This window comes from Bacidia gigantensis (assembly GCF_019456465.1).
Source record: "Bacidia gigantensis strain McMullin 20006 chromosome Unknown contig_255, whole genome shotgun sequence".
NCBI classification, from domain to species: domain Eukaryota; kingdom Fungi; phylum Ascomycota; class Lecanoromycetes; order Lecanorales; family Ramalinaceae; genus Bacidia; species Bacidia gigantensis.
Window position 1 is genome coordinate 1,794,389 of NW_025408605.1, and position 27,991 is coordinate 1,822,379.

Below are 27,991 nucleotides of genomic sequence, written 5' to 3' on the forward strand. Positions count from 1 at the left end.
CAACGATATAGACTTGTGCTCATGGATTGTCATTTCACTACCTCAAGCATCGAGAGCTAAGTGAAAATGAGTCTCAAGAGCTCAGCCAAAGTCTATGCTCCATCGACTGGTGCGTCTTCAGTCTCTCGATTTTAGTATCTATGCCCATCTATGTAAAAAGATTGAATCATCGCTTCCGATTTTCAAAGCATCCAGAGCATTCCAAAACCGCCCCCTTGCTGTATTAGCACCTTTGGCCTGAAAATATATAACTGTAAATTGCTCAGTGGCGATACTAGGCTACCAGTGCATGACTAACTTGAGATTGAAGCTATCAGACGATTCTTCTACCAACAGCTTGAGCGGGTTCACTTGGTACTAGTCGTTGAAGTATCCGCCGGCTTCTCCGGATTATCCTTCAGCCACTGCTTCGCTTCAGTCATATCAGGATCCTCATTCGTCCAAGAGCTCGCTGTCTTGTCTATCTCCGCTAATGCGTCCACCGCATCTTGGTCTTTGAGTGTTGTGAATGACTATAAGGCTTTCAATTTGTTGTCTGTCTTATCCAAAGCCTAGGGTTACTTACCTTAAGATACGCTCCCTTCATGTCTCCGACATACTTTTCCATCTTCGTTTTCTTCTGCTCCGCGGTGATAGTTCCATCAGTAACCAGGCCGTTTAGTACGTCTTCGTCGACGATGAGCTTCTGCATGTCAATGATATTTTGAAACGATTTCTCAAGTCTGAGCTGTGCTTGCTTGATGCTAAAGCGCTTGGCAAAGTATTCCACCGTCAAACTAGGCGCAGTCAGCATCAGAGTATCGATCAAAATTTGTAAGAGAGCTTACCTATGTAGCTCCTTCTTCTGTTTTGCGCCCTCCACCAATTCATAGGCAAGTATGCCGATTGACGCGAGCGCTGCTAAGCCATTGAAGATCTTCAACCCCAACTTGAAATATCGCAGCCCCTGGCTGGCTTGCTTTGCACCTTGAGCAGCTTCTTGAGTCAGAGCTGCGGCTTCTGGACCAACTTCGACGGCAATGCCATCTTGTGCGGCCGCCTTGACAAACTCATCGAAATTACCAACTTCTGCAATAATACCAGCTTCCTGCGCGGCTTTCGTTTCGACTTGAGTAACCTCGAATGCCTCAGCGATAATCTCAAGGCTAGCTTCAGCAGCCTCACCCTCTACACACACCGTCAGGCGACGACAGCACGTAAAGAGCCATACAACATACCTTGAACACCCACAGCGATTGCATTAGCCAAAGCGCGCCATCCAAAGAACCGAAAGATGCATGAAAAGATAGCACGGCCCGTTTGCGTTGCTATCAAACTTGTTAGCATAGCATCTTTTAGCTCCGCCTAGCCGCAGGTCCACTTACTGACGATATCCGCAGTCATGCACACAGCGAACAAGCCTCCTAGAACATCCAACGAGATGGTCAGATCTTTGTGGACTTTGTCGGCCTTTGCGCGCTTGTCGAGCCATCGTTGCTTCTCTTCGGGGGCAGTCTGGCAACGGCGGCATCAATGTATTCCTTTGGGCTCGGATATCCGGCTGCTTTCGCAACAGATGTGAGGAATCCGTATGCGCGAGTGTCATGTTCCTTCCAGTTGGCGTTCGTGGTCTTCATCTCGCTCTGAATCATGGCGCTGTTGTTGACGAGGTCTGTGACCCGCTGTGAGCGGTTGAGGTTGTCTGATGTACGTTAATACTTGAGCAGTGGCATCAACCATCTTTGAAGACTCACCTTCGTAAACCATGATTACGGGCTTGTCGTGAAGGTAAAAGCGACTGTGAGCTCAACCTATGAGCTCGACCGACTGTTTCTTTATACATCACCATAGCGCCAGCGCACAAACAGTCACATTGCTTTTACAGGTCCAGCCGCATTATCATGGTGGGAAATTCTCAGCTACCAGTCCGCACGCCACCAACATGTAGCGTGTTGCAATTACGGCGGCTTCCTCACAACGCTCACCTAAACTCACAAAACACAATCCACCAAGAGGCCTAGACCATGGCTAATACGCCTTTTGACCACGGTTCAGCTAAATTCTACAACGCCCACTGCAAGCCACAACGGCAGCGTCGTAGAGCACATGCCAAAAACGTTACGATCTCTTGCAAACAGGTCGTCAGAAGGTCTAGAACAGGATCGATTCTAGGCTTGATTAGGAAAGGCGACGCCTCGTTTCATGGTCTAATGCACGCTCCGCAAGCCACAACAGCAAAGCTAACCCTAAGCTTCGCCTATACTTTCTAGCTCGATCGAGACCTGCTCAACCAGAGGTGTTGAATAATACACCAGCTACGAGGACAATATGCTGTTGGCTCGCTTATACCTGTCGAAGCTTCTACTTAGTCTTTGCTGAAATGTAAGGATGCTTATCATGGGATAGATTAGATGCCTCTTGCATGTGCGCTAAAGTCATGTGAATGGCACCCTGAGAATTGACACTCGCATCAAGCATAAGCTTGGAGCACACTCTAACCTCATTGAGGCTTGTGGCTTCTATCTAGCTGAATCAGGTGTGAGAGCCCACTCACACAGGTGGCCCCCGCTCACTGGTACTCAGCTGTCACACATATATTCAAGTCACGATTGCGCCAGTAGGACGGGATGGTACTTGCAGAAATAGAGCTAGCAAGCGGTCACTCTAGTTCACCGCATTTAAGAGGTAGACGCGGTAGATCACATCAGCGACAGAAATTTGACGATAGCTTTTGGGACTCCTCAGGGTCAATACGGCCTAGCCCCACGCCAAATTGATAAGGATCTCTAAGCTCCTTATACTCTCTGCTGCTTCGATCTTTGCAGAGCATACAGAGACTCGCACATATCTTCTCAACCAAATCGATCATGGGTAACAGCCCGAGCTCGATTGGCACCTCCATCGGAGACACATTCTACCCTTCAAATCCCGATCGACGAAATCGCGCTCAGCAACTGCAACGAGACGTCGAGATGTACGTCTCTCGATTCAATGAAGAGAAGCAGAAATTGTGAGATCTTCGATCCCCGTCCTCCATCGTCTCGCATCGACGATCATCATTGCTAACGTCCAGCCCTTTTAGAGATTCGCTTGAGCCCGCAGTTCGTCAGCGTATTGAGCGCTATCTATCACAACATGGCTACCAGACGCTGCAACAGCTCATCGACAAGAATGACGCTACACTCAAAGGCGATGCCATGGAGAGTTGGAAACAATTGAAAGCCAGCCTTTCCACAGAACATTTCATCGATCAACTTATCCTCACCGTCACTGGCTTGACTGCTGCGGCTACAGGAGTGGTAGTAGGCGGGCTCGTGCTATTTGGTGTTATGTCTGGACCTGTGGGCTGGGCAATCTTTGCCGGCGTTGGTGAGATAATGGGGTTCCTAGCTGTGGCTGCGGTATTTATGGCTGTTATTGAGGCGGCTAAGGAAAGAGAAGTCAGTCTTTGGAGACCGTTCCGCTGCTGTCTGTTGATGTTGATGGCTTCAGAATTTGCAACAAGCGATCAATAAGCTTTACTATGCCAGGATTGATGCATTGACGACTTTGCGCAAACTTGAAGTGTATCAGAAATGGGTTGTTGAATTCAGTCAGTATGCGCATTCATAGTGCTGAGAAAGGCGTACTAATGTATCTTTTAGGCGACTTTTTCAAGGATGAATGGGTGGATCTGAGCCCGGATATCTTTGACAAGAAGTTTGGCAAGGGGTTTGCTGGTGATGCTTGGCAGTATGATCGTAATACCATCATATCGGTAAGTGTTAGGATTTCTATATACAATGCCGTGAGAATAGCTGACGGTTTTGATGAAGGAGCTCCAAGATCATGACGATGAGGTACATGCATGGAAAGATGAGGATCCCGAGCATCCAGCTAGGACTCACGTCGAGCATGTGGATGGGCCCATTGACATCCCTCAGATGGCAGCACAGGCTGCGCCGGACATAAATGCTCCGAATACTAGTAGTACTTCGTTAGGCGGCGCACCGTCGCCTGGGGAGGTTGGTCATATGACCCACAGCCTCTTAACCCTAAAACTGATCAGAAGCAGGGTAAACTGCATCTTCTAGTCACCGACACCCTTGGTACGAAGAAAGACATGAACGTGGCTCTAGAAAAGGTGCTTTCACCGCACGACTTTGTCATTGTCGACATTGAAAAGGTGCGTCCATAGTCAATACTGATCAAATATTCGTGAATCACTAAAAGCGCACAGAAAGATACCTTTGGCGTCACCGCCGCGGCAGTGGACACTTCGAAGGCAGTACAAGCTTTGTCGGACCTAAAGTTCGGGTTCACAAACTTGGCCACACATGCGGTATCCATGGATTGTAAAGTGACACTGTTGCCAATTACTGTGTGAGAGTGCTTGAGACCTGAATAGACTTCTTTTGCTTAAAGCCATGTCCTGACGGAGCAGGGGTATATACAACGTCATGAACTTAGCCAGGACATCCTACCTTAAGTCCAGTTCTGTTAAATATTTCAAAGTCGAAGAAAGATTATTTACTCGCTACCTAGCAATAAAAATTATTAAGAAATAAAGTTTCTTTTAAAGGGGAACTTTATAAAAGGTTTTCTATTTTAAAAACTTTAAAATAGAACTAAATATTTAATAAAATTCTTTATTTTATTAAATATTAATTATAATAAAAACTTTCTTTCTATTAAAAAAGAAACTTAAAAAGAGTTCTACTTTACCCCTAGTACCTAATAACATTTAAAACTTTTTTTTTATATAAGGTTATTTTTTACTTTAGTATCTAGGAGCCTTAAAAAGGCTTTAAAAAGCTTAAGCTTAATAGTAGTAACTACTAAGTAGTCTAAGTAAGTTAAGCTAGCTATTAGCTAAAAGTAGAATAATTATATAATTATTTTTATATACAAAGTAATAATATAATTACTTTTATAAATAAGGTTATCTACTAAGCTATATAAGCTTTTAGCCCTTTTAATAATATTATATCCCCTTCTATAATTATAATTATTTATTATTATTATTATTATATATACTTTAAGAGTATTTTAGCCTATTTATCTAGTATATTTTAACCCTTAAAGTCTATTAAAGCCCTTTTATAAACTTTATTAGTAGCTAGATTACTTAAGCTATTACTTAAGCTATTGCTTAAGCTATTGCCTAAGCTATTATCCCCTTTAAATAGCTTTATATTCATATTTATAAGTAGTATTATTAAAGTACTTAATAGCCCCTCTTAGTTTACACTTTTATATAATTAGAATATAGCTATAAAGTTAAATTTTAATAGTAGCCTTTTTCTTTTTAAAGGCTTTTATATTAATAGTCTTTTCCTATTTTTAACTATTTATAATATATTACCCTTTAATCCCCTTAGAAAGCTATTAAACTATATTACTTAAAAAGAGTTAAAGTCGCTTAGCTTATATATTATTTTAATAGCTATTATTTAAAATATACTTTTAATTAGTAGCTAAAGTAATAAGTTTTCTATATCCTTAAGTAGCTTTTTTCTTTAGCGCCTCTAGCTACGCTCTATAGCCCCTATTATTTCCTTACTTATAAATATTTTTAACTTATCTTTAAAAAGTAATATATTATTAAAAATTAATACTTTTTAAAATTCTTTAAATAAAGGTTTTAATTTAAAGTCTAAGCTAGAATATAGGTTTTTATTAAAAAAGAAGCTAAAATTAAACCCTTTTATTTTAATAATTTTTAAAGCTTTTAAAAAGGGTAGCTAGTATTTAGTATACTAAAAATAACTTTTAAAGTATTTATCCCCTTTTTATAAAGTAGTTATCCTTTAAAGGATAGCTTTAGATTTAGCTTTAATAGAATAATAAAGAAAAGGCTATAAGTTAACTATAAAAATTTAAGTAGTAATAATTCCTTTACTATTAAAAAAAATAATTTTATTAAAAAAATAACTTTATAATAAAAAATAATAACTTTACTATTAAAAATAATAATTCCTTTATTATAAAAATTATTAAAGTATTATTTTTAACTTAAATACTTTTTTACACCTTTTAATAATTCCTTTTAATTTTACTTTAAGTAAAAAAATAAATATAAATTTTTTTTAAAATAAGTTTGCTTTTTATATTTTTAAAGTTTATTTAATATACTTTTTTTTAATTTTTTACCTTATTTCAAGGCTAATAGCTTATATTAATTATTTTAAAGGTTTTTATTAAGTATATATTAATTTCTATATTAAACTTTATTATTTAGGTATTAAGCCTTATTACTTTATCAAAATATTTAACTTTTGAGAAATTTATTATTATAAAGATATTTAAATTTTAAAGGGGCTAATCCACTTTTTCTATATACTTTTTATCTTTTATAATAGCTTTTAATACTTATAATAATTTTAGTAAAATTCTTAAAACCTTTTTTTATTAATATTTTTAAATTTATTTTAAAGTATCTTAAGCTTATATATAATTATTCTTATTATAATTAACTAAGCCGCTCTTTTACTAGCTAATAATAATCTTTTATTATAGTTTATTAAGTAGGAATTATATTCTTATAGTTTTTTTTAAATAAAGGCTAAAAAGTAGGTTTTAAGGTTTTAATAAATCTTTAACTAGTCTTTACTTTATAAAATCTATTTATATAGTAATAAAATTACTAACCTATTATAATAGTTGTTTACCTATATAAGGGCTATATAATAACTAGTTTAGGTTGTATATAAGCTAGGTTAGCTTAGTAGGTAGTAATAAGCTATAAATATAAAAGAAAGTAAGTTCTAATTAGCAAGCCTAAATACTATAATAGTAATATAATTTATATATAAAGTTCTATTAAAGGTATTTATAATAAATATAATAATAATTAAAAAGTAAATTATTTATTATAAAAAAAATAATATTATATATCTAAAAGTGCTCGCACTATATAGACTACTTATAGTTAGTAAAACTATAAATATTATATTTATTATGAGCGCTATAAATAATATATAATTAGTTATTTAACTAAGCTAATAATAAGTATCTATATACTATAAATCCTATAAAATATAATATTACTTTTTTATATTAATTTTTAAATTTTCTTAGTATAGTTTATATATTTTTTAAATTTAAATATAGTTTTTAAGTATTTTCTAAATATTAATAGCTTTTCTATAATTTCTAAAAAGTGTTAAAAATAGCTCTTAGCTTCTTAGAATACTAATATAATATCTATTATACTATAATAATTATAATAAATATAAATAATAAAAGTAAATAATATAAAACTTAATAAACTTTTTTATTAAATAAAATATTTTATATTTAAGTTAAATATATTATTATTAGTAAATATTATAATTATTAGTTTTCTACCTAGTCTTAAAGTAATAATACTTATAATTATCTAAATATATATATATAATATATATATAAGGCTATAGTTAGTCTTTAGCTTATTTAAGGATATAGGATATAAAGTAAAAGTAGTATTACCTATCTTTTTATATATATAATATTTGCGCTAGTAGTAGGTATAATTAGCTTTTAAGATTTTTATTAAAATTAATAAATAATTTATTTTTAAAAATATTATAAAAATAGCAAATATATAGGCAAAGAAGCTAAAAATTAAATATATATTTTAATTATTTTATTAGTATTATAAGCTAAATATAAATTAAAAAATTAAAAATAAAAACTATTTTTTAGAACTTTTTATTATAAATAATAATATAGCTAATTTATTTAATTATAAAAATAAACTTTAAATATATAATATACTTTTTAATAAACCTTTAATAGCTTTTTTACTCTATAGAAAAATTCTTTTTTTTTATAATTACTAAGTATTATCTTTATATTTATAATAAAAATATTAGTTTAGGCTAATCTATTTGCAACTTTTAATCTTTATTTTATATAATTTTATTATTTCTATATAATTATTATAGAAGTTCTATATAATTTATATTATAAATATTACTAAACTATCCTTTATTTATATAATATTTTTCTAATTATTTTTAGTCTTCTTTTAAAACCCTTTGTCTTTAGATTACTTTTATAGTAAGTTTATATATATTTAGATAATTAGGTATATAAGTTGAGAAATAGTATAGAAGTAAAAGATATAAAAATTAAAAGAAAATAAATATTACTTATATATTTAAAAGAAAAATAAACTTTATAGAAGTTTAGAAATATATTTAATATAATTTAAAAAAAGCTTAAAAACAAAGATAATAGTATTATAAAAATATAAAATAAAAATAAATTCTTTATATTATTAAAAGAAAGGTTAAATAAAATAAATAATAAGTATAAAACTAAAATAAATAAATAAAAAAATAAGAAAAGGGTACTACTAGCTATAGCGAGTAATAATAAAGAATTAACTAAATAGGTTTCCTATTATAATAATGTTTTTTTTAACTATAAATTATTATTACTCTTCTAAATTAACTATTAATGTTATTAACTTAAATAAATTTAAATTTAGTTAGTATTATAATAAGTATTTAGATATTTGCCTATTTAGCTATATTAAAACCTTTAAAATCTTTAAAGATTAAAATAATTCTAAAATTTTTATATTTATATATTAGCTATACCTAATATATATATTAAATTAGTGTGAAAAAAGAAAAAGAATATTAATAAATAATTATAAATAAAAAATATATAGTTTATAATATTATATTAAATAAAGTCTAACTATAGCAATAAACTAATATCTTTAAATTTAATATTAATATTTTTTAAATAATTATTAAATTAGTTAAAGTTTTATTTATTGCTGCCTATTAAAAACTTAGAAATAAGCGTTTATTTTTACTTAAAATATAATTATTAAAATATAAAGAAATATTCTTATAAATAGCTAATTAATAGATAATTAATATTATATATACTAAGCTATAAAGGTTATACAAAAGCCCTATTATATAATAAACTAGTATATTAATTTATAAGCTTAATAGTAGTTTAATTTATATAATTAAAGATTTATTAGAATATACTTAATTAAAGCTTTAAAATAAAATTTTAATTATATTAATTAGAGCTTTAATTATTAAGATATAGTCTAGTTTATAACCTCTTTGTAGCAGCTAATTAATAAGTAATTAATAATGTATAAGCTAAATTTTTATTATATAAAGTCTTTACTATATAATAAACTAGTATATTAGTTTATAAACTTAATAGTAATCTAATTTATATAGTTAAAAGCTTATTAGAATATACTTAATTAAAGCTTTAAAATATATATTTAGTTATATTAATCGGAGCCTTAGTAGTTAGGATACAGTGTAATTTATACTCCCTTGCCGGTAGCTAATTAGCTGCTAGTTAATATTGCACGCGCTAAGCCTGCCTTTTTTGCCCGCGAAACCACTACCTAATCCTAATCCTAAGCCGTGTACAATTAGCTTTATAACTTCCTTGAATAGACTAGGTGGTTAAGAGAATAGATTAAGTGATAGCCTAAGGAGGAGGATGATATCGTTCTAGCATCCAAATGAAAGACCTGCTTGGAGCGTAGGGGAGTACCTTCCTTTCGCCCTCTAACTCGCGCAAAAGATTCCATTACCGTACCTCAACGACGTCTAAGACTTCACGCCAAATATCTTCTCCGCCCCCTTCCTCGTAGCCTTTATTTGCACAGTCTTGTCACCACTATTCATGATATACCCCCGCACCTTCCCAAAATTGATTTTCCCCTTCGCTTCCGTTGCAGTATCTAAAAGCGCTCCCAAAATACTTCCTGTCAAATCCGCCGCATTGTCTGCCGAGAACTTCTCCGGGTTCGTGATAAGATCGTACGCCATAGCTGTGAAGCATGCGAGTAGCGGGCCGATTCCAGGGACACAAGTTGCCAGGCCGACGCCAACTAGGGCGTTGAGCATGTCGAGTAGGAACATGCCGTTGTCGCCGCTCTTCTCGTACTCGACCTTGACGCCCTGCATAATCTTCAGGATGTTCTGGAGGTCGGCATAGTTGCCATCTTCCATGTTGCCGCCTTTGGTTTCAGTTCCTGGAGTGCGTACATCTAGGCAATGGAGGGCTCTGAGAAAGTTGTATGGGTTATCATCCGGATGACGGTCTTTTCGCGGCATCGCGAGGAGAGTAATTAGGGCAGGCACGTCGAATTCAATCGTGCACTGTGGTGCGTAGTTGAGACCAAACGTGACGTCCTGGTCGAAACAGAGAGCGGTGAATTTGTCAAGCTTCTCGGCTTTAGGACCATCGCCTGAATTGACTTGCTCGGCTGGCTTGAAATCAAGGCCTCCTACCTTCCTTTCATCGTCCTGGGCTTTCTCGGAATCTCCAAACACTCCAGGGTCCTCTTGAAGGCCTTTGAATTGGTTTTCCTCGTACTGTCGCATGAAGTCGATAGTATCTTTGTTGGTGTCATTGTTTTCGTATGGAATTTTGACAGCCTTGCGTTTGAAGTCGAGGCGAACATAAATGCACATTGTCTGTAAGATATCTAAGTCAGCTCTCCAACTCGTCGTCCATATGAGTTCCCTGAGAGTTGCACGTCGTTCCTTCGTTTGAACGTGTTTCGAGATGGGCAAAGAAATAGCGGGTCGTGACTTGACTTACCGGATATTCTTTGTCCGCCGAATGCACCAAAGGAAAGTAGATAGCTCGAATCGGAAAGGTAAGGTCCAAGTACATCTTCCGCTCCTCTTTAGTAGGGAGCGAGACCGGAACGTACCCAACGACTGAGGAGTTCCTCAGTTGCCAGTAGTTAAAGTTCCCATGAATCTTCTGGATACGCTTGGTGTTGTTCTTGTCCGGTCCGTACATTGTAGTCAAATACTTGTACCGAACGTAGGTGTCGTAGCCGGGAGGGTTCCATCGCTGCTCCTCAGAACGGGGGTGATACTCTGGGAGATGAACATCCCTGTTGTGCCAAGAATGGGCACAGCTTGCATTGATGACAACTTCAATAATCGCGTGAGTATAAAACTCATTGGGATCATTGGGATCGAATCCGTTTGTTTTGACAGCCTCACGTTCGATCCTGATATAGGTACTCAAGTTAACGATGATACCAGTATCACCAGCTAGAGGTGCTTCAAAGTGCTCTCAGCCCACCAGAGACTCGTTACTCGAGCAGCAGAAATGATCAAGAATGAGCACGTACCAGGCGACACCCTCTGGATCAGCGTCCATAAGCGCTAGGGATTGAAAACTTCTACGCAATCTTATTTTGTGACTTCACTTTTCCACTACTGAAGAGCGGGAGTGCTGGTTTTCTCGATGTTACGACTTGGATGCGCTCAAGGAGGTGAAATGGCCATTTTTGTACAATTGGTCACCAAACATGACGATAGATCAGAAGGTGGGAACCTCCAGGATATGGTCGGCCGAGCGTCTGCATTTATCAGTCAATGTACCCCTCCATGTACGATTTTGGAGATGCGTCTCATATTGAGTCAATTTGAAAATGATCACCACTGCACATGTACTTTCGGTGCTACTCGGCCCAGGTGGAGATTTATGAAAACATGCGGACGCGACTCCGCCCGCATGATGCAGTCTTCTTAGTCCAATCATCTAGGCTTCAACATGAATCTGTCGAAAACATCATGCGAAAGTTGTTGTCCCCGCACAGGACTCGGAAACGAATTGACCTGTGGATTCCAGACATTAGCATCGACCGACCCGTCGATTGCAGACATTCGACATCATCCGACCTATCGACTCCAGACATTTGCATTGGCCGAGCATGTCCAATAGCAGCCATATTTTTTATAAGATCGCAACCGTAAAACATCTTGACATGATGATCGAGGGGCTTTACCAGCCCCGCCCTTTGCTCTTGTGCGTTTCGTTGACCTGTATTGACTCCCGACAAGGCCCAGCTGCGAGTTCAATTGCGGGGAAACAATGCATATGAAACGTCATGGTCATCATCATATCCATGATTATCCTGCCCTATCATTATCTTTGAGTCCCGTAAGCATTGCAGACGAGGAGATCCGGCTACTATGCTTAACCTGCTGCATGAAGATCTGAGAAAAGGTGATCGTGAAAGAACGCTGACGGAAATGCACCAGCAGCACATCACTCCATACCTCCCATCTATATACATTCGATTTGATCGATCGATCGATCGACGACATCATATTGCCCCAGTCTTCCTCGAGAAAGCGATTATGCGAGTGACGTGACCGATCGTTTACACGTAAGGTTGTCCCCATCTGTTGCTTCCTCGTGAACCTTGTTCTAGCAGCGTCAATTCGACCAGAGCACTTGCACTTACAAGAAACCTTGCAACCGTATTGGCGTCCGAATTGAGATTAGTTTGGAGAGGAAAAAGACTGCAGTAACCTACTTGCGACATGTCTTTTCAGGGTCCAATCCTTTAATGCCTCACTTTTGATCATTTGTGCAGAAAATGTCCTATCGCCTGATTCTCCCTCGTACAGAGCTGAAAATCCGGACTAGTAAAGTCTGATATTTTCAGAGTTTCCAGCAAGTCAGCTAGAGCGATCAAGTCCGTCCTCAATTGAGTGATCTTTGAAAATATCTGCATTGAAAACCCTTGGTGAATACGTAAGATCTGCTTTGCTGGAAAGAGGGGTTATCCGCCTCAAGTCCAATTCTTCCTGCGCCACGGGCCAACGGGCACCTCCTAAGCCTGCATGCTGTCCTGTTCGATCTGCCTTTTTGCCTCAGTGATCAACTACCTACCTGCATTACCGGATCATGACGCAGAATTCACCGTATCTTGCTCTTTTCATTGGCTATCAGTCTGCTATCTTATACCTTGATAAGCAAGCTTACCAGTAATCTCATTTCCAAGGATCTCTTGGTAAGCTGGGACCTTAAGAATGGAGGTCCTGCGTCCTTTACTCCCCAATGTTTGGTGGATTAATAAAGTTTCTTATCTAGGGTCTTGCCACATTATAACCGCCGTAAGTGCCATGGTCGAACCTATCTGCCACGCCAGTGTAATCATAGTGATCCCAAAGCGATCCGTGGTTTCATAGAAATCAAAAAGTGGCAGATAAGAAAGAGCGAGGCATTGCAATCGACTGAGCAGGCCAACCAGCAAAGATGGCCAACTCACTTAGAGATTGCAAGCCCATAAGCACAGAGGGATATCCAAATTGTATTCTGGAGATCATATTTTTCCGCTCTCGGAGTACAAGTGATGTATTTTTTAACTACAAAAAGAATGTCAGAGAACTTCGACCGACCTCGCAAGTCTTGCAGTATCAGAATGATCATAATTTAAGGTTCCACCCCCGGTCTGGTCTTGTTTTGTTAAAAGGGATACGCGCTTCTCTTCTTCATTTTGGCAGGGGCACCACTCATTATTACCCATATTTACAAGGCTATGCGTCTGTCTAAATGACCTTAGTCTTAATACAGAGGAGATCGAAACCGTCTTCAAAACAGATTCGCCTGGACCCTAGCGAACCTGTAAAGTAAGCTAGGGCACGGAGCAATAAAGAGTATCAAGTCGCTAACCCTCGGAAGCATTCTTGTTGCAATCATGATTCTTTTCTCACATCGAACAGAATGTATAACCCTATTTTGAGCAGACCGCGTGCCAAATAATTAACTCAGCTCGGATTCAACGGAAAACTGCAAGCGCGCCCTTTGCGGTGTAAATAGCTCGTCGTATGTTATTAGCGCACCAGCAAGTCTTACTTAGCCTTGGTCTTAGCCTCAACTTTTGGCGTAGTCTCGGAGTGTTTCTTATAATGATGGTGTAGGATCAAGTGGAACGATTCCTGGCGTTCTGTACCTTGCAGCATATTGATACCATGAAACTCTTCGCCGCGCTTTCACTTGAAATATGCGTCTAGTCTACGAGCATCTTTCAAAGCCAGAACGACACGTTACTATTGCCGTACGTTATCCCAAGTCAGAATTTGAAGATCTATTGACAACAAACTGTCGTCGTGCAGGCCATTGCCATACCCCAATACCCTAAGGTAGCTTTGATGAAGACACCAGTGTCCAAATTGACAAGCGGTAAGCCAAACCTCTCGTTGAGGCCGAGTTCAGTCTTTCAAATAATGGCGAGATTGCTGATTTGTAGATAGTCCCCTTACGCGGCAGTCGGTGAAGCACTCTTCTCTTACGCCCTACGAGGTGCCACCGCAAAAGTGCCAACAAGGCAAGCATACGAGGATCCTACCATCGGGAGCTCTGGAGGATCACTTCTGATACAAGTAGAAATAACCTACTACTTTCCAGTCTATGCTGACTTGATCTGGTCTCTTGAGTGCTTCCTTCAATTCACGCGGTACAAGGCAGAAGTCCTTGGTCGAATTACATGGCTACTTCGCGCGAAGCCAGGTTCAGTAATTATGCAGAATAAGCTTACTCTCATATATGGGTCTTTGGCCGAGAGAATCACGGATAAGCGGGATAACAATACCTTGATCCTCCGATCCCCGGCTGAAGATGCGCAATCTATACAAATTATCCCCCAGATTCACATATATCGACTTAAGACCGAGAAAGAGCTAGACTTGACAGCCATCTACTCTGCAGCTCTGCAAGCATTCAAAACCGTTGCAGTGCAGGAGGACAGGAAGTCTCGTATAATGCAAGATTAGTATTTCACGTCCACAAGCATTCTGTCATCGTTCAATTCGTGGTTCGACTTGAGCCAGGACCTGCATCTGATGAATTCACGTGGCAGTTTTTGGGTCGGGCTACAAGGGAGGTACTCATGACGACGAGGATGACGGGCGAGTGGCAGTATAAAGCTGAGATTCCGCTTAGAGCGGTGATGCTGGCGACAGCTATGCTGACGGCTCATCAGTGATCATGTCGTGGTTTGACAATGGGACAGCCTGTATATATGAGGCAACACTCTAGACAACCTATTGTTGAGAATCCAATCAAATCAATAGAGACGAATGTCCTGTTTGCTTTCCTCCAATAAAAATCTACGCTGTCATAGTGTCCACGGTCGCAGTCCGAAAGTACCCTCGAAACATTCCCCTGGCAGGTACAGGTCGGCGAATTCACCACACTTCAAGAGAATACGCCTGCATCCTAGAACATACCATCTCCACCATTCTAGAGCTCTCCTGATCCCAAACCACCTGTCCCGGCTCCATCGAAACCCTGATCTAGCAGTCCCTGCATTGATCCCCGTCCACTGATCCGCGGACTCAGCAGTTCCTTAATCCGCTCCTCCATCGCAAGCGCTAAATGTATCTAACCACCTTGATCGCAAGACTCGTGACCTGAATCTCAAAACGATTCCTCCCAACACGTGAGAATCCCTAAAACCAAACACTCGCCTCGTCAACACTTCCCCAATACCTCCAAAGCCTCCCCTCGCTGGCTTGGTGGATGACGAAGTCATTAGTCACCTGAGATCGCAAACGGAGGTCCTAGTTGCTAGAGACGAGAGCGGTATGAAGGTCAGCTTTGTGGACGTGGAAGGGCGCTAGGGGTATGTTGATGGTAGGCGCCCAAAGGCCCCAGGTTATGGGAGCGACGCTGCCAAGGAAAGTGAGGGTTTTTGGGGGGCGTGGAGAGGGGCATTGATAAGTTTTGAGGTTGGTCAGTCTGGTCTTTTGTCTTTGAAGGAAGGTGCTTCTTTCTCGTACCCATGACGGTGGTTCCATTCGGCCCATGGCCATTCAGGCTTTAAGGTGAGGCTATTACAATAGCGGTCTGAACAGCTTTAAGTGATGTAGTTGAGGACGAGGAGAAGTATTACAGTGTGAGTTCGAAGCGTAGGCGTAGACTGTGTTATAAGCGGAGATGTTAAGCCTTAAGTCGTAGATTCATGCCTTCGTTAACATTGAAGCCGGTGTCATTTCTTGTAGGCGGATGGTCAAGACATGTTTTAGATTCCCGTCTCCAGTGAATTTGGGAAGGTAATCAAAGAGCGACGGCATATTTTTTATAAATTGTCGAAGTTTGCCTTATCATTTAAGGCATTATTGCAGTGGTCAACGCCGTTGTTTAAGCCGTGACATTTATTGTCAGAAAGATGAAAGACATCTTCACTTCTCCTAGTGTGTTCGATTTGAGCCTGTAATCTGCTCAATTGCGACTTCGCAAGGGCTTCTCAAGGTCATTCCGGCGATCGAGTCTGGCTCCTCCATTCATTACATCGACTACTCCACGAGGATGGAAGCCAGTCGAAACTTAACGAGACGTCTCAATGTGTTTTCAATGGACTGATATGGCATAACCAACCTTCTTATCGGACTTTGTACAAATATGGACGAGCTGAGATCAGAATGAGGAATAGTGTCGGATGTAGGCTGTGGTTAGAATTCCAGATCTCGGCAAGGGGGGATCCGCACGAGCAAAGTTTTGCGGCTGGGCGCACAGTACCAGACTCGAGACCCAATGATTATGACCTACTCTGGACGTGGGTTGGGGCTTAGCAAGCCAAGCGATACACTCGACCATGGTACTGAAATTTGTCATCAGGCCGGCTTGGTTCATCTAAGTGCATCACCGCCTCAAATCTTCGGACGTCTTTCTTAATTGTGAAATATCCACAGATCACTGACTATTCATCACGAGAAGCTCTGTACGTTGCGGTGTTCGACGCCGTGTTCTTCGGTGCTTACACCAAATGTGCCTACCACTGGTAGACTCCTCAGCTTCGGAGTCGTTAGCATCATCTTTGATCGAACGGATGCTGGTCATTCCGTGCCCACGATGGCGATAGGGGGAGGAAGGAGGTATAAAGATGGGCCTCCTCACCACGTTAAGAATCATCATCTCCAGGACTTATACAGCAGCAAGTTCAGATCCTTGATTATTTCTTCCATCACTCACAAAACTATTTTCATCCATTCAAACCTTTCAATCAATCGATATGCATTTCACCACCACCCTCCTGCCCACCGCCCTCTTCCTCGCCTCGACCGCCTCTGCCCTTCCCTGGACAAAAGACGCCAAGGGCGTCTGGGTCGCCAACGACAATTACTACAATATACGAGGTTGTGCGTTCTCCTCCATTGTTTCTCTTCCTCGGCCCCCTCTTCCTCCCCCTTTTCCGCAAGCAAAGGAAAAAGAAACCCCCCGCCCCCCAAGCAGCCATTGAACAAGCTAATGCGCACAAAGCCACCGTCCACGAAGCCTGCACAACAATGAACACGGAGGACGTCCACCCGGATGGAGAGCAGTGCGCGTATTGGACCAGTGGCGTTGGGGATATCTTTCATGGCAGTGAGTTTTCCATACCTATAATGGGCGGAGAGAGGGTGGATGATGATGCTGATGAGACGTCCGGAACAGCATGTAGCCATCAGGGGAGCTCGGTCCTTTGCATTGTTCTTTGGAAAGATGAGGATACGAATATCAATGTTTAGGACTCGGCTGGTGAAGTCTTTGGAATGGAAAATGTTTTGAGGGAAGGATCTACTGGTTAGGTCTTGGAAATGTCTTTTGGAGTTGATGGGGCTGTTAGATACGGTAGATACGTTGGTCACTCCTTGAATGAATTTAAAAGATTGCTCTAGTGCTGTTGAGACAGGGGTTTCCTTTACTGGTGACTTCCCTATTTGTGAAAGAAGCTGTCCGCCGCTCGGTGCCTTAATCTCTGGTCGCTTATTCGTATGCCGTCTCATTTGTCTCGCGAAATTGAAGCTTCTAAAAGCACATCCTTGTCGCTGGAAGTGTCCCTTGCCTCATCTGTAAAAAGAGGGATTCTCCTCGAGACTGCGTGAAAGCCTTGCGATCACAGCGGGGAATATGTCTCTGCGGATTAGTGTCTTGGACGGGGGTCTTGATCAAAGGCATAAGAATGTCTCACAAGCAAAGTAGAGATTCGCTACCGACAGCATGCAAATGATAGCCTATTACCGGAAGTTTTCTTAAAAAATATGTATGTTGTGTCTATGGCTCCTACCAAATGTGTCTCTGCTGGTGAAGGTGGATTGATACAGCGGGTGAAAAGTATTGCGTCCGACAGACCACTCTACGTACGATAACTCAGGGCACTGATTTGTCGAGGAAAGCCCTCTTTACAATGACTAAATACGCTAGCTACATTGGCCAAGGCCTAGACCAAGAGTTCGCAATACCAGTGCAGGGAATGGGAACTCCGCCAAGTGCAGCGTCGGTGGAGACTGCCCAAGACTTACGTACGAGTAACGCCTAAAGTCGAAAGGCCGATCTCTGTAATGTAGGATCGAATAGCCGTAGAGGAGATCGGAATCAGTCTACCGCAAACCAGGTTGGACATGTATTCGGCATCCTACGATCTCGCCATGTCGTGCCTCTACGTCAGAGCTTATGTCCAAAAGTCACCACGCCTGAACGGACTCCCGCGATCTTTCCACAGTCTGAGAAGGCAGCATGGTCCTGGGCGGGGAATCTAGAGTCGCAACTCAATGATAGCTCTTTGATTCTTTGACCTGGAACAACAAATCATTGCCGCGTGCGTATGGCGCCGGTAAAAATAATTCCTGGCCTGATGCATTTTCACAGCAGGATATTGCGCACCTGGAGACAGCATTCGCTCAGTTGTCGTTATCGTAATGAGCATTATCATACTTGAAACATATCGACGAATCCATATCCGGAATTCTTGGACTAGAGTGGTATTCGACGAGATTTGAAGCAGGCTATATTGGCTTGAACTGAATCGATCAAAGGAGGGAGTACTCAATTTATCTTGAGGCTTATAATTTACTTAGAGCAACTTTTCGTCGATGCAGGCATCCCTTGCTTGTCTTTGCCGGGGCAGTGGCAGCTTATCACCCATATATCACAGTATGTCTTCGCTTGTGATACTCAATGGCTGACAGATGCTCGTACCTAGCCGGTTTCTTCTCGCTTACAAAATCTGGCATTGATCCAACCGACTCGTCACGATTGCCTTTTTGAAAAAAAACAACAGAGAATCGATCCTTCAGCATACCCCTGTCATCACCTTGGCTGGACTCTGGCAGTGTGACTTGGTGCAGGCCCGCAGGAATGATATCATTGGTCCAGCGTTGCAGCGTATCCGCTACATTGATCACCAGCTGATATGGATCTTTTGCATCTACCGACACAAACTTCACTTGCGGAGATTTGCTGCTCCGATCCTCTATTTGCAGCCCGCCGCTGTTGTCTTGGAAAAGAAGCGTCAGCGTTCCGAAATCGGTGTGAGCCCCTGACCTTCGCACACGACCACTTGTGATGTCTTCTACTGAAATGGCCGGGTAGTGATTCAGCCGCAGCTCGTTGTCATGGCGGTCGCAAAGTTTTGTCAGAGTCCCATGGTTCACCTCAAGCGCGTCTTCCAGAATAGAGAGGAGCTGGCGGCTCAAGTTCGAGGCAACGTCGAAGTAAGATTCCATGAAACGACGAAAGCCAATAAGACCATTGGCTTGTGTTTCAGGCGGCCACTGATTGGGGAACATGGTATCATTGCGCGGACCTAGGTCCAAGTGTTCCTGAGATGCCTCTGTCAAGACATTGAGGCCGTTGAATGTCCGTCATGCAAAATTTGACTGACCTTGACATCAATCCAACTACTTTCTGTGCCATCCAAAGCAAAAGTGTCAAGATTCTCGTCGCCAACTCCACTGAAGCCTCGCTGTGGTTTCGGGCCCTTCTGATTCCGAATCTTGTCTTTGGTTGATTGGTTCAGTGTGAAAAAGCTTCGACACTGAGGGAAAGTCAATGAAAAGGGCTGTTCAGGGAGGGCCAACCGGAAGGAAATGTTTGTCGTACCCACATCATCAACGTGTCAACGTACTCTTTGTGCATCCCATAGTTGATGAGCTTTGCGAACCCATGCGCTTGCAGACTCGCAAGTAAGTCTTGTTCAAAGGATTTCCGCTCTTCTGCATTGCCTTCGGTGTACATTGATAGGTCAAGAACTGATATACTCATGATTGCGAATGTGCATCGATATCGTGCGTGAGATACAGGGTGATCGTCAGATTTGATCTTTTGGAAACATGAGGGCACCAGTGAAGCCTTTAAATTCCACCAAACTCTGGCGCATTGATCCAGAGTAATTCTTGCACCTCTAAGCAACGCATTACACTTTCCATCTCCACGATTACCCGCATGACATGATTCCACATATTCAAGAGTTAGTTCTTACTCCCCCGCTATTGCGTGTGTACAGATTATGCCCCTAGTTGCTGACGTCAGAGTAATCCTGACAACAAACCCTGAGGATCTAAGCACTTGACCGATGACTCAACACGGGACTTTCCCCCAACAAGTTTGGAAGTGGATCCATGATGCCTTTTCTGATTGCGTTCGCAGTATGAGATCATGTTGGGGAAACCCCGGCCGTTGCGCTAGAGACATGGTCTTCTTTTCGCAATGGGAATTTAAAATCAAATTCTTTAAATGATAAGTATTAATCGTCCGTATTTCGAGGTTTCTCAATCACCTAAAGCCATTCGCCCAGCTGTCAAGGCTTTGGCCTGCAGAATGTTCCAATAATAGATTTTCTGCCCGACCGTGACCCACCGCCAACCTGCTCGTTCTCATCTTAAAGTATGCCCAAAATTTCGAATGATCTATGGGAGACATGGACGAAGACTGGTCTGTTCGTTTATATGGTGAGTTCCGACCATGTCAGACCTCGGTCACCGGAAAATACAAGCCAATCACAGAAGAATGGTCAATTGAGGTAAATCTTCACCTCACCTCCAATAAGATTGAACGAAGTGACCCAGGGATCCTTTGCTCTACGTTTCAATGTTCCTCCTCCACGTAATATCTGAGAGAATTTGTTTTTCTCATCACCAAGGAGCTAGGTCGAAATGATGTCCAATGCATTGGGCGCAAGCAGAGTATACGAGCAGCAATCGCCTAACGCAGCTCAAGAGCACCGATATCGGCGAGTGTGGAAAATTCCCAAATGACTTTGATGGTGGGCACAGAATTCTTTGCGGAAGCGTGATCAAATAGCAAATGAAAGCGCAAAACATCTTGCCTTCTACATGCCCTCCAGCTCACCAGACTGTCCTATCCTCATTCGCAAGACCTCAAGCGTCTTCTGATGTGATTGAGCCTTGGCAGGCATACCGCCATCAAAACCAATAAGGGCGAATTAGATAGGGCCAAATCACCCAGCATGCCATACCAGAGCAGTTACCCACTAGTAAGGTCTATGGCTTTCGCGTGGTGGCAGAGGATCTCCGGGACCGCACTGCCTGCGTAATAGACGGCGGACATGTCACACCTGATTGACCAATTGGTCGATTTGGCCAATGATTCTACCTGAATGGTCAATCAGTCAGCTTGATGAAAGGCTTGACTGATTAGTCATTTAGATATCTGGTAATCCAATCTTATGCTGCATTTAATTGAGCAAGGGTAGTTCTAGGTAATCTAACCTATCTAGGTATATTGTCAAAATTAACGTCGATATACTATACCTCCAATTCAGCGTTAGAACCTCGCCGACAGCTTAAGACCTCGCTGGCACCCTTATTAAAGCAATTAACGCTATGCAGATTAAAAGGTTACTAAGCTACTATAAAGCAGCATAATCTAAATAATCAATCCGACGGTACTTGATCAAATAAGCTGATTTTTGACCAAGGAACTGCGTAATTGATTAATAAGACACTATTGGTCAACGAAGTGGAAGAAATTGGCCAAATCGACCAATTGGTCAATCAGGTGTGACAGGGGATAGCACATGCGTTGCCGTACGACCCTTCCTAGCATAAAGCCTCATTTTCATCATAGCGCATTTACTGGTCATTGCCATGTGTAAGGCTTGCAAATGACCCTTGTTCTGATCTTTAAGGAAGGAGGGCGCGCAGGGGCGATCCCGGCTTTTCTCAACCAGGTGTGATAGCTGTTTGCTATTTATCGGCTCACTACATGTCTGATCGGTTCAGGCACAGCTGATGGGTTGGCACCATCGTACTGGTCAGGTTGCAGTTCTGCGAACTGCATACTAGCGAACAGCTTCATGACCGTGAAATGTGGGATGCTCACCTGAGATTTCCTTTTCAATTATCTATGTATAAGAAATTAAAGCATGGGGCGGCGTAAGCATCTGTTGTATTGTCTCCATACTTAGAGGTGCAGTGGAGCTTTGTCAAACCATCTCTTTATCATGGAGAGGTTCTCCGACATCGACCATGACACCCCGGAAATTTACTTCGTATATGGAGGTTCTCTGGCTGGAAGACCCTCTGTTACTAATATTTTATCTCTTGGCATACATCACGAGCTCTGTGAGGATAGAGAGGGTGGAACTTCCAGGTTTCGGATACTGCTGTGGCGTTAGGACATACTCCTCGGAGTTGTGGGAATAATTTAAATCACAGCCATGAAGGTCACAAAGCCAAACCCGCATGTGCAGCGCTAGTCAGCGTTGGCAACGGCTTGGTGAACTGTTGGCGGTTTGGGTGGACGAAATGGTTGGTTCTATATTCGATCCAGTCCAAGCTTTGGGTCGACTATAAGATTGTCTGTGTTGCTATTACCAATGCAGTCCATGCTTCAGAGTCAACGGCTCATATGGTTGCCAACGCTGGCGCTAGTGTGGTCTAAGTTCATTCGACGGCCAAGCTCGAATGCAACCTCCTGCATTTGGGCCTTCTTGACCGTTCGGTTCTTTGCGTATGCGGGGAAATCCCCTCGCATACAGATATCCAGCCGGTCGATAGAGAGTTTGAAACTAGGTGCCGCAGTCATTGTTTTGAGGTGGACAGCATTTGGCCCAGACAGAGACCTATATGCCGTTCGCGGGCTTTATGGAAGCGAGCGTGTAGAGTTGACCGTGGGAGCCAACGTGAGCTATTTTCTCTCTGTCCTCTGCGAAAGCAGAGAGGTGGCAGCTCTGATTTTCAACGCCGTCTGTCCCGCGAAGTGTATGATGTATGTTGCGGCATATTAAAATCTGCGAAAGAGAGGATGACGTCTCGGTGACTGAAACCAAAAAATGTTCAGGGTTCAACGGATGAGCTTGTCAAGGCTCATTCAGAGTGCTGAGAGTAAGAAGTCATGGCAGCATGAACCAAATCGATCGATCGACATCGGTTCAGTGAAAGGCCAATTGTAGGGTGCCGCATGTGGGATCCCTCAGGCGGAGTGATGTAAGAAAGCCAAAGGATCAACAATGAGCTTGTCATCACAACAGGCCAGTACACCCGTCTAGTTAAGAGGTCTACCATCCTGCGATCAAGACAAAGTGGCGCAGCGTAGTACTTCATACCCACATACAGATCGGGGCTTGAGGGAACTCACGGAAAAACAAGATTTTCTCCAGGTTAGAGGAACACTTGCAACGTCGATTGCATTTTTTGCAAACCAAGCAGCGCAGACCGTGGGCAGATCTCAATGCATACACAAGGCATTCTCTACTTCTTCTACAGATGCAGCCAGCACTAGGCCGACAGTCTCCTTGTTGCTAGGACTCAAGATCGAGTATCAAAGACGCAGCCAAGGCGAGATACATGTTGCTTCTGGTGAGCTCCTCGCGATAAGCCGGTGCGCAGTGAGACAGACTACACTGTGACCATGCAAGATGGACTGCGAGCCTGGAGAATATATTGGATCGGTTTTATTAATGGATCTAGTTACTGCACCGTTATCGTAACGGTGCGGGGTCATCCATAGCGCATTGGTTGCGATGCAGGGACAGTTGCATTTGTGATGCAGGGAAAGTTGCATATGCAACAGCATTGGTGCGGGGCAACGACCATCTCCGAATAAGAACCATTTGACATTGGGTGACCAGAAGTTCTATTAGTATCAGGACGATGTGCCTGAGTTTGAGTCATAACCTTCTCAATCTTGAGCAGCTGTAAGTGAGTAACCTTGTGATCAGAAAGAACCGACGAGGGTGGCCTACCAAAGCCGTCAACATGAAGCTACCCTCTGCTGGTTGGGCAAAGATTATCCAAATCTTCAACATCACACTCCTATGGTCGCCGGGCCGAGATCATCGAACTCAGACCGTGCTTCAGAATGAGCCTCATTACTCTAGTCACCATGGTCGAGTCGAGCCGACGCACTTTATTCTTCCGGGCGAGGGCGCCGACGATGGCAAGCTCTACGCTGCAGAAGACGGAAGTCCATTGATACCTACACCGAGGCACCCTCAGGATGCAGGTGGGCGTTTGGTGTGCGAGTACCCCAAAATGTCCGACTGGGTCAATTGCCACGGTCCAAATAGTCGGGACTGTTGGTTGCAGAATAAGGCAGATCCGTCTAAGAAGATCAATATCGACACCGACTATGAGGATCCAAACGAGGTCCCGGTTGGGATTACTAGAAAGGTATGTATTCTTGGCAAATGTACTCGATCAGGCACAAGTGTTCATAGGCTTGCAGTTTAGCTTGGAAGTGAATGAGCAGCCACTCTCACCCGACGGACAGATTTTGGAACATGGAAAGGTGTTCAATGGCACATACCCTGGTCCTTGGCTAGGTGGGTTTCACTTCTTCTGTATGTGCATAGAACGCTGAGAATAGCAACAGAAGTTTGTTGGGGTGACTGGGTCGGTAAGTGAGACCGATCATGGTACTCTTGAAGCATGCTAAAGATGTGCAGAGGTTAATGTTACCAATAACCTGAAATGGAACGGTACATCTGTTCATTGGCACGGCATCCGGCAATTGCACACCAACCAACACGACGGTGTCGCTGGAGTGACCGAATGTCCGATAGCACCGGGCGACAGCTATACATACAAATTCCGCGCCCTGCAATATGGCTCGGCTTGGTACCACAGCCATTACTCGCTTCAGTATGGCGATGGCTTGTACGGCCCTCTCACAATCTATGGTCCAGCAACATCAAATTACGGCAGTGACGACACCTTTAGGCCAATCTTGATGAACGACTGGAACCATCGGAGTGGATTTGAGGATTGGCCACTAGTGCTCAAATCCGGAGGACCTCCTGAGATGACTAACATCCTCCTGAATGGTACAGGCCAATTCGGACCAGGGCAGAAGACGGAGAATAAGTTCCAGCTCCAATTCGAAATGGGAAAGAAATACCACCTCATACTTGCAAACACGGCTCTTGATACTACCTTTGTTTTCTCCATCGACCATCACTTGTTAGAAGTTATCGCGACAGATTTCGTGCCTATCAGGCCTTACTTCACCAACAATCTCAGAATTGGAATAAGTAAGCCATCAACCTGCCTTCACGAATCTCGTTAACATGCTCATAGGTCAACGGTATCATGTCATCGTCCATGGTCCGCCAAACCCATTCAATGTCAAAAGGGCAATCGGTGGCAATTTTTGGATGCGTGTCATACCTGCACGCGAATGCGCGAAGTTCTCGTATGGCCCTGATACTGAGATGGGTATCATTCGGTACCTTCCCCCAAATCTAATGCCTCGGTACGCTTCACCCATAACCGACCCGTACCTTTTCCCCACGACGTGTGCGGATGAACCGTACGAGAATCTTGTACCGCATATACCTTGGCAAGTTGGAGATCCGGCGAACATTGGTAGGATTCTCCCGGATTAGGTGTTGTGGAACAAGAAATACTAATGGGCTGAACAGATCCTACGTGGAAAAATGCAAAGGATGCTCCCGTGAACAAGAGATATCTATTTGAGGCATTCCTTGAAGCAGTAGGTGGGCCGGAAAGCAACACACCTTATATCCCAGATGACAAGGCTCACCTGAGATGGAATATGGACCACGCGCCAATCTGGCTCAACTACAGCGACCCGACCATTCTCAATCTTGACTACACGGACGAAATGATGCAGCGTCCACACCTCGATCTCAACACCCTTGACGAACAGGAGGAAGACAGCTGGATCTGGATGGTGATTGCAGCACCACAGAAACTGAACCCAGTCGATGGTCAGAAAAAGTTCATCCCAGCTGCACACCCGATCCATCTACATGGTCATGATTTTGGGCTCCTCCTGCAGAGTGAGGACCCATGGAACAACGACGAAGGCGCAGGAGTGCCTGGCGCGGAGGGCGTGTTGACTCCAGACAAATTGAATTGCAAGAACCCAGCCATCAACTGCAACAACCCTCCCCGTCGAGACTCGGTGTTATTGCCAGGTGGAGGTTTCGTGATCATAGCATTCAAGGCCGACAATCCAGGTAAAGTGGCTCCCCACTAAGGCAATCCTGCACCTCTCTCTGACATATTTTCTGTAGGATCATGGATTCTGCATTGCCATATAGCTTTCCATGCCGCTTCAGGCATGGCATTCCAGTTGCTCGAGAATAAGCACCTTGTGAGTCGAGATATCGAGCCCGATCTTGGAATGCTTCAACATAATTGCCGGAAGTGGGATGAGTGGCATTCAGATCCTACAAATCATTTTGATGCTCATAATCCCCATCTATTCCAAGAGGACTCGGGGCTTTGAACTAATGATACACCGGGATTGCATGGGTTGCATGAACTTTCCTTTTCATTCCTTTCAACTCCAGGTCGGACCAGCAGTGACGGAGCTTCGACTATACAGCAGAGCGCGGACTTTCGTTAAGTAGCTCAGATGTTGTCGCTTGATATAAATTGTGTCTTGGGTCATAAACATACATGTCTTTTTGATTATCGTGCCATTTCTAGGGAAATTTGCCTTTGTAGACCCGACATGACGAGATGAAGCTTCGATCTATGTCCATCAACTCAAGCCCCACCTGTTTCTTGATCTATTTCAAATTTGGTGACGATCCTTGTGTTGTGGCTCCACCAACAACCTGCAATGGCTCCATCATTGGAAGAATCGACCTACCCTTCGTGATACCCATAAAAACCTAGCATTGTGGGTCATGCAGAACATGCTATGCCGGGGCCGCATGTCTGAGATAGATAGTCACATGGAGTAGTGTGTTGTATATAGCATGTTCTTATTGTACAAGAGAAGAAACCCGATCGCTTTGCCGTGCCTAAAATTCCCTTTGCCTAACTTCAGCCAGTTTTCGCAGCAAGAGAGTCTGCGTACCCATTTTAAAAATTGCGTACAGAGCAATACATAGCGTCGAAGCTGTGTCTTTCGAGGTCTGCGGTTGAAAGGAGGACTGGTAATTGATCTAGTGCCGCGTGAACACATGTTCAGCAATGCACAGACGTCAGGAATACTATGAAGGATCTGAATCAGGGTGGCGGGTATGCACCAGTCGACGAAGAAAACATAACGCGCGATATGTCTTAAGCGCATGCGTTGCAAAGCTCCAAGCGCCTTTGCAGTGTTCACGTATAAACCTTTCTCTTCGCCGCGAGCTGGTCTCAATACATACAACTCCAAACGATGGCAAAACGGACCGTCCAAGTCTTGCTTTTCTTAGGGCTACTCTTCAACAATACCCGATGTGCTACACCGATTGCGCCGCAGACCACCCCCATACACCAAGCGAACAACGAAGTTCCCCCTGCATGCGGCGATTTCCCTGGCAACCCTCCCGACCCTTGTTCTGACACGTTCGGCAACAGCTTTTACGTCGCAGAGAGCTTTAGAGAGCCTCATATGCCGTTCGGTGAGATAACCAAGATCCTAGAAGTGATGATGACCGAACAGTGGCAATACGTAAGGCTCCAAACCATCGTATCTTCAATCTTGAGCGCCATCTCAGCTGACGCGTCAATGACTAGTCCCTCGAAGACGGCTGGGACGCGCTCGAACCAATACCCGATCATTATTGGGGTCCCTCTCATCCCATACGATTATTTGGTTGGCAGCTGAGCTCGTACACTACGGGCGGAACAGGTTCTCCCGATGCTTTGAACTATATATGGCTCTGGCAGCATATGTTTCAATTTGTCTGGCTCTGGGAAAGCAGAGGATATGTTCCCACATTCAACTTCTCTTTGACTGACCACGATCGCTGGCCGGACGCATTAGCACATACTTTCGTTGTCTCGAAAGAGGAATGGCAGGTCAATAATAAGTCGTTGAGCACTGCGTAGTGCGAAGTTTAGGACGCATCTGAACGCCAGCGGGCGACACCCTCTCATATTTCTTGACAGATTCCATGATATGGCCTTAAAGAACACAAGCAGAAGTACAGCATGAAGAACATGTCCGTTCCCCAAGCAAAGCACAAGAAAGGTCCAACTCGCCCCCAAGTTCAACAACCGTAATCTCCACAAACCTGCCCCTCAACCACATCCACCCTTTGAACCCTTAC

The 27,991-nt window shown here is 42.5% G+C and overlaps 8 protein-coding genes across 8 annotated transcripts; 5 read left to right on the forward strand and 3 right to left on the reverse strand.

Annotated features, from left to right (window-relative positions):
- Window positions 1–347: 347 nt before the first annotated feature.
- KY384_007307 (uncharacterized protein) lies at window positions 348–1,746 on the reverse strand (the record flags this gene model as incomplete). Its single annotated transcript, XM_044815798.1, has 7 exons — window positions 348–512; window positions 566–776; window positions 828–1,167; window positions 1,218–1,307; window positions 1,365–1,449; window positions 1,503–1,681; window positions 1,734–1,746. The coding sequence occupies 7 exons, from the start codon at window positions 1,744–1,746 to the stop codon at window positions 348–350; spliced, it is 1,083 nt and encodes a 360-aa protein (XP_044667672.1).
- A 1,100-nt stretch (window positions 1,747–2,846) lies between these two features.
- On the forward strand, window positions 2,847–4,345 carry KY384_007308 (uncharacterized protein; the record flags this gene model as incomplete). The annotated part of the gene is made up of 7 exons (XM_044815799.1): window positions 2,847–2,989; window positions 3,062–3,419; window positions 3,472–3,571; window positions 3,624–3,736; window positions 3,795–3,983; window positions 4,034–4,144; window positions 4,199–4,345. The coding sequence occupies 7 exons, from the start codon at window positions 2,847–2,849 to the stop codon at window positions 4,343–4,345; spliced, it is 1,161 nt and encodes a 386-aa protein (XP_044667673.1).
- Window positions 4,346–9,542: 5,197 nt separating this feature from the next.
- KY384_007309 (uncharacterized protein) lies at window positions 9,543–11,118 on the reverse strand (the record flags this gene model as incomplete). The annotated part of the gene is made up of 3 exons (XM_044815800.1): window positions 9,543–10,415; window positions 10,543–10,966; window positions 11,090–11,118. 3 exons carry the CDS (start codon window positions 11,116–11,118, stop codon window positions 9,543–9,545), a joined length of 1,326 nt encoding a protein of 441 aa, XP_044667674.1.
- A 2,638-nt stretch (window positions 11,119–13,756) lies between these two features.
- On the forward strand, window positions 13,757–14,525 carry KY384_007310 (uncharacterized protein; the record flags this gene model as incomplete). Its single annotated transcript, XM_044815801.1, has 3 exons — window positions 13,757–13,810; window positions 13,869–13,895; window positions 14,007–14,525. The coding sequence occupies 3 exons, from the start codon at window positions 13,757–13,759 to the stop codon at window positions 14,523–14,525; spliced, it is 600 nt and encodes a 199-aa protein (XP_044667675.1).
- Window positions 14,526–18,650: 4,125 nt separating this feature from the next.
- On the reverse strand, window positions 18,651–19,749 carry KY384_007311 (uncharacterized protein; the record flags this gene model as incomplete). The annotated part of the gene is made up of 3 exons (XM_044815802.1): window positions 18,651–19,334; window positions 19,397–19,549; window positions 19,615–19,749. 3 exons carry the CDS (start codon window positions 19,747–19,749, stop codon window positions 18,651–18,653), a joined length of 972 nt encoding a protein of 323 aa, XP_044667676.1.
- A 2,252-nt stretch (window positions 19,750–22,001) lies between these two features.
- On the forward strand, window positions 22,002–22,416 carry KY384_007312 (uncharacterized protein; the record flags this gene model as incomplete). The annotated part of the gene is made up of 2 exons (XM_044815803.1): window positions 22,002–22,057; window positions 22,191–22,416. 2 exons carry the CDS (start codon window positions 22,002–22,004, stop codon window positions 22,414–22,416), a joined length of 282 nt encoding a protein of 93 aa, XP_044667677.1.
- A 1,316-nt stretch (window positions 22,417–23,732) lies between these two features.
- On the forward strand, window positions 23,733–25,977 carry KY384_007313 (uncharacterized protein; the record flags this gene model as incomplete). The annotated part of the gene is made up of 6 exons (XM_044815804.1): window positions 23,733–24,146; window positions 24,202–24,286; window positions 24,349–24,372; window positions 24,422–25,006; window positions 25,053–25,340; window positions 25,397–25,977. 6 exons carry the CDS (start codon window positions 23,733–23,735, stop codon window positions 25,975–25,977), a joined length of 1,977 nt encoding a protein of 658 aa, XP_044667678.1.
- Window positions 25,978–27,114: 1,137 nt separating this feature from the next.
- Window positions 27,115–27,770, forward strand: KY384_007314 (uncharacterized protein; the record flags this gene model as incomplete). Its single annotated transcript, XM_044815805.1, has 2 exons — window positions 27,115–27,390; window positions 27,456–27,770. The coding sequence occupies 2 exons, from the start codon at window positions 27,115–27,117 to the stop codon at window positions 27,768–27,770; spliced, it is 591 nt and encodes a 196-aa protein (XP_044667679.1).
- Window positions 27,771–27,991: the final 221 nt, after the last annotated feature.